At 65.1% G+C, this 11,288-nt stretch overlaps 1 protein-coding gene across 3 annotated transcripts in view; it reads left to right on the top strand.

Annotated features, from left to right (window-relative positions):
- The window catches only part of RPS6KA2 (ribosomal protein S6 kinase A2), a 96,916-nt gene that overhangs the window by 82,353 nt on the left and 3,275 nt on the right, over window positions 1-11,288 (top strand). For all 3 annotated transcript variants that reach the window (XM_070417355.1, XM_070417358.1, XM_070417357.1), the window contains 12 exons: window positions 9-79; window positions 1,499-1,587; window positions 2,014-2,078; window positions 2,507-2,609; window positions 3,960-4,090; window positions 5,083-5,208; window positions 5,537-5,626; window positions 6,319-6,477; window positions 7,323-7,484; window positions 8,255-8,330; window positions 10,177-10,295; window positions 10,933-11,070. In XM_070417355.1, coding sequence (XP_070273456.1) covers window positions 9-79; window positions 1,499-1,587; window positions 2,014-2,078; window positions 2,507-2,609; window positions 3,960-4,090; window positions 5,083-5,208; window positions 5,537-5,626; window positions 6,319-6,477; window positions 7,323-7,484; window positions 8,255-8,330; window positions 10,177-10,295; window positions 10,933-11,070 — 1,329 coding nt within the window. The remainder of the gene's footprint in view (window positions 1-8; window positions 80-1,498; window positions 1,588-2,013; window positions 2,079-2,506; window positions 2,610-3,959; window positions 4,091-5,082; window positions 5,209-5,536; window positions 5,627-6,318; window positions 6,478-7,322; window positions 7,485-8,254; window positions 8,331-10,176; window positions 10,296-10,932; window positions 11,071-11,288) is intronic.

Raw genomic sequence — 11,288 nt, forward strand, 5'->3', positions numbered from 1 at the left:
CTCTGCAGTTCGAGATGCTCACGGGGTCCCTGCCGTTCCAGGGCAAGGACAGGAAGGAGACCATGGGCCTCATCCTCAAGTGAGTAGGAGCCGCCCCCGTGGCTGCACCCCGTCAGCTCCTCCTCACATCGGGGTCCTCGGACCTCAGCACCAGGGGCCTTCGCAGGCGTTGGCGGCGATGCCACGGGGGATACAGGGCGGCCACCCTGAGGGGCCCCGAGGGACCGTCCACCCACAGGCTCTCCGCCAGGAAGGGTGCTGCAGGGTGTCCAGTGGCCGGGCCTGGGAAGTGATGATTGACGGGTCAGAGGGCGAGGCTTGGGCTCAGAGACCATGGAGGGGTCCCCTTCTTCTCACCTGGTGCAGGTGCACACGTTCCTCCCTCCTCGTCCCGGGGGCTCGTTCACCACACGGAGGGGTTTGCCCTTAGAATCCCCACAGACTCTAACCCAGGGCCACCGCCCTGCGTGGCATCGTCCACCCGCCCCGGGTCCCTGTGGGCAGGACGTGGGCCGAGCTCCTGGAGGGAGGGGCCGAGGGCGGGGCTGGGAGTGGGGACCCTGTCAGTGTCAGGGAGGGGCTCGCTGTGAGTGAAAGGGGGCCCCCCAAGGCTGCTGTCCTCACAGCGCCTCACTCAGCCCCGCGAGTGGACACGTGGCCGTTACAGAAGCCGGAGCCCCTGAGGCTGCGGTGTTTGTGGGTGACGTGCCCGATGGAGAGGGGGGCTGTGGAGGAGACCCCGGGAGAGGGCTTCCCAGGCTCCGGGCGTGGACGACACCCTGGCTTTGGGGTGATCGCCTCAGTTCCTTTAAGGTTGAAGGGGGAATGGACCTGCACTTTCCCTAAAGCTACACTCGTTCCTCGGCAAAGCCGAGGGGGGAGGTGGGCATGTGACCCGTGGGGGGGGGGAGGCCGGCATTTCTGGGGGGCAGCTCCCAGCTGGGGTCCCGCCTTCCCCAGGGGCCTGAAGCCCCCACCTGGGCGTGCGAGGCCCTCCTCCCCCAGGCCCCCAGGACGAGACCCCAAAGGAGAACGTCGGTGCCGGAAGCCCCCTGTGCTGCTTGGGAATCAGTCACTCCCGTGGGAAGTCACAGACGCTCACGGTGCTGGGTTCTTGGCGGCTTCGCTATTGTCCAACGAAGCGATGACATAGCTGCCGTGACGCTTCCCAGTTCTAATGTCTAATGTGCTCGGCATCACCGTGCAGCCCACGTGAACAGGACTCGCCGATACAGCGCGGAAGGGCCTGAGGCCCGGGTCAGGGCGCGGCTGCCGGTCACGGGGGTGACTGGTCTGTTAGTGCTGCCGGCCGGTCGGGAGCACGGATGCACCTGATCACCGTGCCGGGCAGCGGGTGGTCGCCCCTGGTGGCCGTGCTGGGCAGCGGGTGGTCGCCCCTGATCACCGTGCTGGGCAGCGGGTGGTCGCCCCTGGTGGCCGTGCTGGGCAGCGGGGTGGCCCCCCTGGCCGCCCTGCGCCTGACCCCCCCGCCCCGCAGGGCCAAGCTGGGCATGCCCCAGTTCCTCAGCGTGGAGGCGCAGAGCCTGCTGCGAGCGCTCTTCAAGCGGAACCCATGCAACCGGCTGGGTAAGCCCCCCCACCCCCTGGGGACCCGGGGACGGACACCTGCCCCCGCTCGGCTCCTGCTCCGGGTTCCCGGGTCCCGGAGGGGGTTGGGGGGGGGTGCTGTCGCCTGAGCTCCAAGGACACGGGCCCGCGAGGTCCGAGCTCATGGCTGCTGCCCAGGTGGTGGGAGCTGCTTTCACACCAGGTGGGGGCACCGTCCTGCCGGGGGGCCGCTCTGGGGCGGAGACGAAGGGCAGCCTGAGGGGCTGCTTCTGTGCAGCCCCTTAACTGCGAAGCCTCAGCAGGTGCCACCCCGAGGTCGCCCCCCACACTCACCTCCATGGCCCGTCTCTGCGGGGCTCCCAGGGGCCTCTGGGGCCGCCCTCCACGGGGAGGGGGGGGCTCCCCGCTGACACTTGGTCCTCCCGCTCACGGCTGTCCTGGCAGGTGCGGGCAGCGACGGCGTGGAGGAGATCAAGCGTCACCCCTTCTTCGTCACCATAGACTGGAATGTAAGTGGCCGTGGTCCCCTCACAGTGACGGGGGGCGGGGGGGGCACCGAGGCCACGTCCACTGTCACCTGGGGCCCGGAGCCTCCTGGACGGGCTGGAGTCTCACGGGCACTTGCTCAGGGAAGAGACCCCCACGGCACACGTGCCCTCAGACTTTCCACCGAGTAAACAGAACGGCCACCCCCTCAGCGGCTCCGTGTGTGGGAGGGTCACCCACATGCCCGCGGCCCCGCTGCTCTCCTCCTGCTCCCCTGCCCCCGTCCACCCCCCCCCGCCCCCCTGCTCACCTTCCCGCTCCCCTGCCCCGCGGCCGCCCCCCCCCCCCCGCCCCCCTGCTCACCTTCCCGCTCCCCCGCCCCTGGCCCTGCTGCTCACCTTCCCGCTGCCCTGCCCGCGGCCCCGCTGCTCACCGGCTCGCTTTCCCGCAGAAGCTGTACCGGAAGGACATCAAGCCGCCCTTCAAGCCCGCGGTGGGCCGGCCCGAGGACACCTTCCACTTCGACCCCGAGTTCACGGCCCGGACGCCCACGGGTGCGTGCCGGCCGCAGCGAGCGGTGTGACCCTGGTCCTTGCCGATGGCGGGTCCGCCTACCTGACCCGAGAATCCGGGCTCAAGGCGCCTTCACGGGAAATCGTGGTCCGTGCTGTTGGGGGTTCATCCAGGCTCCTGGAGACCCCAGCCCCCCACTACTTGGTCTGAGGTGCCAGTCCAGTGGCCTCCCTTTCAGATGGACACCCAGGCCGGCACAGGGCAGAATCTGGAGACACGACCCCTCGTTTCATTAGGAGACGGGGCAGGGGGCAGTTAGGTGCACAGATTTGTGAAGGACAGATCTGACTCCTGCGAAACGGAAACCCTGTCGGAGGGTCCCACCAGCCGCGGGGTCAGGGCGCACAGATGGAAGAGCAGCTTCCACGGTCGCCGCCTGCGGTCCCTCCGAAGGTCTCTCCATCCCGTCAGATCCGGTCGCTCCCTCTGCCAGTCACTGTGCTGTGATCCTCGTGGATGAGTCAGCTCCTGGGGATCCCGGGGGAGTGTGTACAGGGTTCTCTTCTTACTACGTTGGAAGCTGAAATTGTGATTTTTTTAAAATATTTTTTTTTATTGATTTCAGAGAGGAAGGGAGGGGGAGAGGGAGATAGGAACATCAATGCTGAGAGAGAATTATTGATCGGCTGCCTCCTGCACGCCCCCTACTGGGGACTGAGCCCACAACCCAGGCATGCACCCTTGACTGGAATCGAACCCAGGACCCTTCAGTCCGCAGGCCGACACTCTCTCCATTGAGCCAAACCAGCCAGGGCTGTCTGTGATTTTAAAAGAGAAGCAGGAAGTCAACAGCTGGCCAGATACAAGGCACCGAGTGCGCCAGGTTGGGACAGGGCCGCACTCGTTCCGTGGTTGAGGCTGTTGGTGAAGCCCGTTCCGGCCACGATGGCACGCGGTGCGAGCTGCGGGCAGACCTGCAGCCTCCCGGGCTTTTGTGGGACAGTTCGGGGCGGGCAGCTCCTGACCCGGCGGCGGCGGCTCAGGGACAAGGAGGAAGCAGATTGTGGTGCTGCTCACGAGGAGCCATGGCACCGGGTGGTACTGAGTTCTGTCGGGGCCTCCTGCTGCCCCGGGGGCACCAAGACCCTCACCAGCAGCCGGCCTCAGCGTTGTGTTAGCTCTGCTGCAGGGTTTAGCGAGGCTCCTCAGGCACCACGACACCAAAACCCACCACATGCACACGCCACGCTGCCCCCACGCCCCACGCTGTCCCCACGGCCCACGCTGCCCCCACACCCCACGCTGCCCCCACTCCCTACACTGTCCCCACGCTGTCCCCACCCCGCAGTCCGGCGTCCCCTCGGAGCTGACCGCTCCCCTGTTCCCCGCAGACTCCCCGGGCGTGCCCCCCAGCGCCAACTCGCACCAACTGTTCAGAGGCTTCAGTTTCGTGGCCTCCAACCTGGTCCAGGAGCCCCCGCAGCAGGACCCGCACAGAGCGGCCGTTCACCCCATCGTGCAGGTAACCCCGCGAGGGGCGCGGGGCTCGGCCACCAGTGCCGTCTCAGCTGAGGCGGGTGCTCTCCGCCCGGACTCCTCGTGCCTCTCGGCGTCCCTGAGAGCGGCCATGGTGTCTGCCCCTGGCGTGTCCCCGCGTCGCTCATCCTGAGGGAGGGAGAGTCCCGATGGCGGTCAGGGGTGCAGGCCAAGCCACAGGTGTCACTGGCGGGTGTCCTCGCTGTGGGGAGCGGAGCCGGGACCCAGGAGGCGGCTCCGGGTGTGGGAGCCACGTCCCTGTCGTGAGATGTGCCTGTGGGAGGCCAGGAAGGTGACTTTTTGTAGTTTCCTCCCTTATAAACCCAACCGGACAGGGAGGACTCCGCACAGAAACCATGATGACGTTCCATCTAACGCAGTCGGGGCGTGTGGGGCGCTGGGCTCCACGTTTCTCTCCCCACCGCCCTCTGGGGAAGAGAGCAGGGTGTCCGAGGGGGCGCTGGCTGGGAGGGGGCGCCCGGCCTCGGCGCTTGTACGCGGTGGTGACGGGGCCTCATGGGGTCAGATTTCCACTTAGATGTCGACACGCAGACACGCGTGCGGGACGCAGCGTCTGAGCCCCACGCTGGGCCTCCCGGGCGCCGTCCCCTCCTGCTCCCAGATTCTCCCTCAGCTGCTGGGGAAACTGGCCGCCAGCCGCCAGCCCCGCGTTGTCTGAAAGATCGTGACCGAGAGGCGGGGGAGGCTGGGGTCCGATGGGAACCGTCGTCCTAGCTCCCTGGCCTTGGCCAGAGGACTCGCCCCTCCCGGCTGCCGGGTTGAGGCGCACAATCTGGACCCCCTTTGTGCCTGCGCTATGTGCCACCCCGCTAGAGCTCTGAGGGCCCCGCCTCTGCCCCCCGGGCTCAGGGTCGGGGCGCACAGCCTGGACCCCGTTGCACCTGCCCTGTGTACCCCTCCCCTCCCCCCTGCACCCCCCATCCTGTGAGAGCTGAGCGCCCCGCCTCCGTCCCGCAGCAGCTGCACGGGGACAACGTCCACTTCTCCGACGGCTACGAGGTCAAGGAGGACATCGGGGTGGGCTCCTACTCCGTGTGCAAGCGGTGCGTGCACAGAGCCACGGACGCCGAGTACGCCGTGAAGGTGAGGCCGTGCCGGGCAGTGCTGAGTGCGGGCGCCGGGCCCGGGCAGCTGCCTGCACCCACCTGCCCGGCCCCACCCTCTACCTCCTCGGCTCCCACAGGACGGGGTTCCCCTTACTCTGACGCTAGTCCCCACTTGGGCCCAGAACTTCCCTGAGAGCCGGTGCCCACACCCCGTGTCCTCGGAGCGGGGTGGGGGTGGGGGGGGTGGGGAGAGGGTGCCGAGAATTCCCAGGCGGTCGGCCTGGTCCGGGGGAGCGGGAGGTGGGAAGGTTCCGGCCTCTGGCGCTGTCTGTCCGAGAGCCTCACGGCTCCACGGTCTGTTCCAGATCATCGACAAGAGCAGGAGGGACCCCTCGGAGGAGATCGAGATCCTGCTGCGGTATGGCCAGCACCCCAACATCATCACCCTCAAGGACGTGAGTGCATTAGGGCGCTCCGTTCCCGTCCACTTCTCCTCGATGCTCGGCCCGTGCAGGGTGACCGGGTGCACGGGCGGCATAGACCCCCAGAGTGGGAAGGCCGGGGCGAGGGGAGCTCCCTGTCTCTCACCTTCCTCGGGGGAACCTGCCCCAGGGGACCAAGTCAGCTGGCCGCCCCTGCCTGTCTGGACCGCAGGGTCCGGCTGCTCCGAGTCCTGTCCTGGCACAGAGGCCCATGGGCTTGTCAGAGACGCAGGGCGGAGCTCTGCCCGGACCTGCGGGTCAGAACCTGCCGTCCACACCCCCAGGTGCCAGGTGCACGGAGTGTCTGCACCCGCCGCCCTGGGCCTGCTGCACGCTTTGTGCAACCTCCATGTGTTCTGTGTCTACCTGTCCGTGGGGGGCGGCGGGGGGGAACAGGAGGTCGGGACTCATCCCAGCAGGAGCCTCGGCGTGCAGGCGTGAGCTCCCGCCTCGCTGTCATTCCTGCCTGGCTCAGGTCATTCACACTGGTTCTGTCCTCAGAGCCGCGCCCGAGTGAGGGGACTGGCCCTGCCCTCATTCTACACCAGCCTTGCTTTCACGTCCGGGAGCCCCCCCTGAGCTGTCCCTCTCTCCCGGCACAAGCACGCCCAGGGTGGGGTGGCCGTGGGGGACGCAGCACTGACCCCTGCGCCCTCCCGGCCCAGGTCTACGACGAGGGGCAGTTCGTGTACCTGGTGACGGAGCTGATGCGCGGCGGGGAGCTGCTGGACCGCATCCTGCGGCAGCGCTGCTTCTCGGAGCGCGAGGCCAGCGCCGTGCTGTGCACCATCGCCCGGACCATGGACTACCTGCACTCGCAGGGGGTAAGCGAGGCACGGGGGGCTGGGAGCGGGGTGAGGGGAGCAGAGCTGTGCATGTGGCCTCCTGTGTCTGAAATCCCTGGTGCAGTGACACCTAACCCTGCGGATTCTCTGGGCATGAGGCAAATAGTCCTCTTTTTATATAGATATATGTATACGTATATCTTTATTGATTTCAGGGAGGGAGAGAGAGAGAGAGAAACATCAATGATGAGGATCACTGGTCTGCTGCCTCCTGCACACCCCCCACTAGGGATCGAGCCCACAACCCGGGCCTGTGCCCTGACCGGGAATTGAACTGTGACCTCCTGGCTCATAGGTCAATACTCAACCACTGAGCCACGCTGGCCGGGCACAAATAATCATCTTCAGAAACCTTTATATTCAGGTTGCCTGAACTCACCGAATTTCCTTTTATTTTAAATCCTTACTCAAGGACATGTCTTTATTATTGATTTTTAGAGAGAGGAAGGGAGAGGAAAGAGAGAGAACATCACTGTGAGAGAAAAACATCGATCCGTTGCCCCTGTACGCGCCCTGACTGGGGATCAAATCCGCCACCGGCCAGGGCAGTCGCCACATCTGTCTCCCGGCCCCTGAGCCGCCCCGGGTCCAGCATCGCTGCCCGTTTGTTACTCATTCAGATCTCACTCACCGGAGAGGGGCTTGCGCGGCTCCTCGGGTGCGAGTCAGTGTGAAGCGGGGGCTGCCTTGCCCTGCTGCAGGGCTGCTCAGAGTAAAGGGCTCCCGAGTGAACCCCGGTTCCTGAGCGCACCTGCTCTCCCGCTCCCGCCCCCGCCCCCCACCGTCCAGGGCCCCCCGTTAGGCGGTCCCTCCTGCCTCTGCAGGTCGTGCACCGGGACCTGAAGCCAAGCAACATCCTGTACGTGGACGAGTCCGGGAACCCCGAGTCCATCCGGATCTGCGACTTCGGGTTCGCCAAGCAGCTGCGCGCCGAGAACGGGCTGCTGATGACGCCCTGCTACACGGCCAACTTCGTGGCCCCGGAGGTGAGCTCCCGAGCCGGCCTGGGGGGTGGAGGGTGGGGGGAGGCGTGGGGTGGCGGCCTCGCACACAAACCGAAGGAAGGGCCACTGACCTCAGACACGGCTTATTTTATCCATTTATTGACTCTGCCCGCCTGCTCGCAGCAGCATGACACAGTGGCCCCGGGTGGGAGCTGCCCAGGGGTCACGAGGGCTGAAGGAAGCACACCGCGTGTGGTCCGTCCACAGTGGACGGGACGGGACGTGGCCCAGCCTCAGGGAGGGACGTCCCGCCCCAGGCGACCCGGGCGCGCCTGGAGGACAGTATGGGAGGAGATGGGCCAGGCACAGAGGGTGACCCTGTCTGGTACCTGGAGGGTCAGGTAGAGGCGCAGAGGGCGGGCGGGCAGGGCCCGGGGGCCGAGGGTGAGAGGGGCTGAGGTCGGGGAGACGCGGAGGTTCTGGAGGTGGAGGTGGCGGCCGGCACAGCACGAGCGCACTCAGTGCCGCTCCTCAGGCGGTTGGGGTGTCGGTGTCACGTTCTATTTGACCTTCATGTAGCAGTTCTTCTGCCTTAACAAAGCGATGCTCCCTCCTCGGTCTGCGAGCCTGTGTCCCGCAGGCTGTGGCTCCCGGGGGGGCTGGCCTCTGGGGAGCCGTGGGGCGCGTTGGGGTGGCTTTGCCTGAGTGAACGACACCCGTCCCCACGCTGCGGGATCCCGTCCCACGGGAGCAGCGCGCCGAGACCTGCCTTGTCCCCGCCCAGTGCTCACCTGTGGCGTCTGTCCCCCCAGGTCCTGAAGCGGCAAGGCTATGACGCGGCGTGCGACATCTGGAGCCTGGGCATCCTGCTGTACACCATGCTGGCGGGGGTGAGCAGACCCGCCCCTGCCAGCGCCCGGGCGTTCCGTCCACGTGGAGGCGCGGCCTGCAGGCTGGCCCTGTCCCCGGGCCCGGGTGTGGGGGACCTCGGGCTCCCTCAGCCCCTTTCAGGAGAAGCGAGAAGCAGGCAGGGCCCTGGGCCACGCCTCCTCCAGGAGGTCCCTCCAGATTAGGGGCCGGGGCTGCAGGCCCCGCTCACCCACCGACACGCAGGCCTCGGGCCTCCGCCCACATCCTCCCACACAGGGCCACTCCCTGAAAGTGTCCACGCATCCGCTCCTTAAAACCATGCTCCTGGCGGCGGCCTTTGAACGAAGGGTCGCAGGTTCGATCCCGGTCAAGGGCATGCACCTGGTTTCAGGCGCCTTCTCTGGCCCCGGTTGGTGTGGCGCTTGCAGAGGCAACCAATCCATGTGTCTCTCACAGCGATGGTCTCTCTCTCTCTCCCCTCCCTTTCACTCTCTAAAAATCTATGGGAAAACGTCCTCGGGCGAGGATTAAGAAAAATAAAAATAAGTAAAATTAAAATCGTCCTCTTGAGCCAGGAAGCACCCATGAAGGCCTGGTCAGACAGCACCCGGCGGCAGCCGCCCGTGCCGCTGTGCCCGCTGTGGCCGCTGTGGCCGTCAGACGTGCGGGGACCAGTTTCCGGGACCAGGCACCCGGTGGGGTGGGTCGTGTCTCCCTCGCGAGCTCAGCTGCCGGCTGACTCCTGACCCCGGGCCTCCGCTCCCTCCCTTTGAGAGGCAAACGCTGTGTGGTGTCTGAGGCTCCTCCGGCATAAAGTCTAGCATCCTCACCCCCTGGTGCCCAGCGTTTCAAGTCGAATAAATACTCGAGTGGAGGGACCACCCATCCTATGTGCGGCCACAAAACGGACACGGGGCCTCGCGAGGATTAATGGGCCGGCCTGAGGAGGATTGCCTCGTAAATCGGTGACGAGCGTCGGAGGGAGGAGGGGGCCGGGCTCCCTGGCCTCACACTGCCAGGTCCCTGGGCCGAGGTCACGGCCTGGCTGTGAGAGCCACCAGAACCCCCTGCTCGGAGAGCGGGTACCCGTGGGCCCTGCTCTACACTCCAGAGGACAGTGCACACCGTCGCGCATTCACGGTGGGCACGCACTGAGCACGCACTGAGCACGCATGTTCTGCGTGTTCGCCCGTGGTACCGAGGTCCCTGTGAGCCCATGATTCTACCCGTGTTGCAACTGAAGCTCAAAAATAATTTGTCAGAGAACCCAGAGTCGGTGATAGATGAACCAGGGGTTCCTCAGACCTCAAGTCTCCAGCCCTCATCCATCATATCACGCTGTCACCATGGAGACCGAGCCAGGGGGCCGACCCCTATTGTACCCTGCCGCCAGGGAAGCCAGAAGTGGTCCAGGAAAGCTCGTGCTGGGTCCACGGAGCTTGGCTCACCTGCCCCGCTGACCCCGGCCGTGACCGAGTGAGGACGTGGACGGAGCACTCAGAAGTAAATTGTGCTTTACCATGAATGCTGGATTTGGAGCACAATGGGGAAGAAACGGCTGTTTTTAAATATATATTTTTATTGATTTTAGAGTGGAAGGGAGAGGGAGAGACAGAAACATCAATGATGAGAGAGAATCATGGATCAGCTGCCTCCTGCACGCCCCCCACTGGGGGTCGAGGGCAAATCCCAGGCATGTACCCTGACCGGGAAGCAAACCGTCACCTCTGGCTCCTAGGTCGACGCTCAACCACTGAGCCACGCTGGCCGGGCCAAGGAAAGGCCATTTTAACAACCAAAGGCAGGATTCCGTTTTGAACTTTGAGATCACGCGGCCTCGCCCCATACACCCTCTCGTTCCGCAGATTCACCCCTTTCGCTAACGGGCCGGACGACACTCCGGAGGAGATCCTGGCGCGGATCGGCAGCGGGAAGTACGCGCTGTCCGGGGGGAACTGGGACTCGGTCTCCGAGGCGGCCAAGGTGAGCGCACGCCGGGGCTTCCTCGGGGAGGGCGCTCAGAGCAGCCGTCCATCTGCTCCTGAGCCAGGGACCCCTTCACGCCCACAACACGGATGTTTCATCAGCAGGGTTGTTTTCAGAGCTGCTCAGCTAAAAAAGATTTTGGCAAAAACATGCCATAGCACTTTTCACATGTTCTACGGCCTTGGTGTAGCAGAGCCCATGGGATGTGTGACAGAGAGAGACAGAGAGAAGCTGATATTTTTAGAAATGGTCGTGCGTGCCCTAGCTGGTGTGGCTCAGTGGACAGAGCGTTGGCCTGCGGACTGAAGGGTCCTAGGTTCAATTCTGGTCAAGGGCACATGCCCGGGTTGTGGGCTCGATCCCCAGTGGGGGGCGTGCAGGAGGCAGCCGATCCATGATTCCCTCTCATCATTGATGTTCCTATCTCTCTCTTCCTTTATCTGAAATCAATAAAAATATATTTAAAAAATAAAAATGAATAAAAATGGGCTTGCATGACTATGGAGGCTGGGAAGCCCATTAGAAGGCAGGCGGCAGCTGGGACGGAGAACAGCGGCCAGGCCTGTCCTCCAGGGGGGACGGCTCCCGGGCGGCTGTGACCACTCGCTCCCTCTCCCGCCTCCGGCTCCCGCAGGACGTGGTGTCCCAGATGCTGCACGTGGACCCGCAGCAGCGCCTCACGGCGCTTCAGGTCCTCAAACACCCGTGGGTGGTGAACCGAGAGCACCTGCCCCAGAGCCAGCTCAGCCGGCAGGACGTCCACCTGGTGAAGGTACTCGGGCATCAGGAGGCCGGGGGGGAGGGGGTGGCGCGAACGGTGCTGCGATGCCTCCCCCTTCACCTCAGGATTCAGAGCGCAGAGCTCATCACATACATGTAACACGTGCAGGACACTGAGTAGTTACAGCTTCTGCTCCATCTCACAGCTTCAGTGAGAGAGAGAGAGAGAGAGAGAGAGAGAGAGAGGGAATCGGGGCTGTGCCAACTCCT

The sequence above is a fragment of the Myotis yumanensis genome, unplaced genomic scaffold (genome assembly GCF_028538775.1).
Source record: "Myotis yumanensis isolate MYYU_CA2020_CCGP unplaced genomic scaffold, mMyoYum1.0.hap1 SCAF_6, whole genome shotgun sequence".
Lineage (NCBI taxonomy): Eukaryota > Metazoa > Chordata > Mammalia > Chiroptera > Vespertilionidae > Myotis > Myotis yumanensis.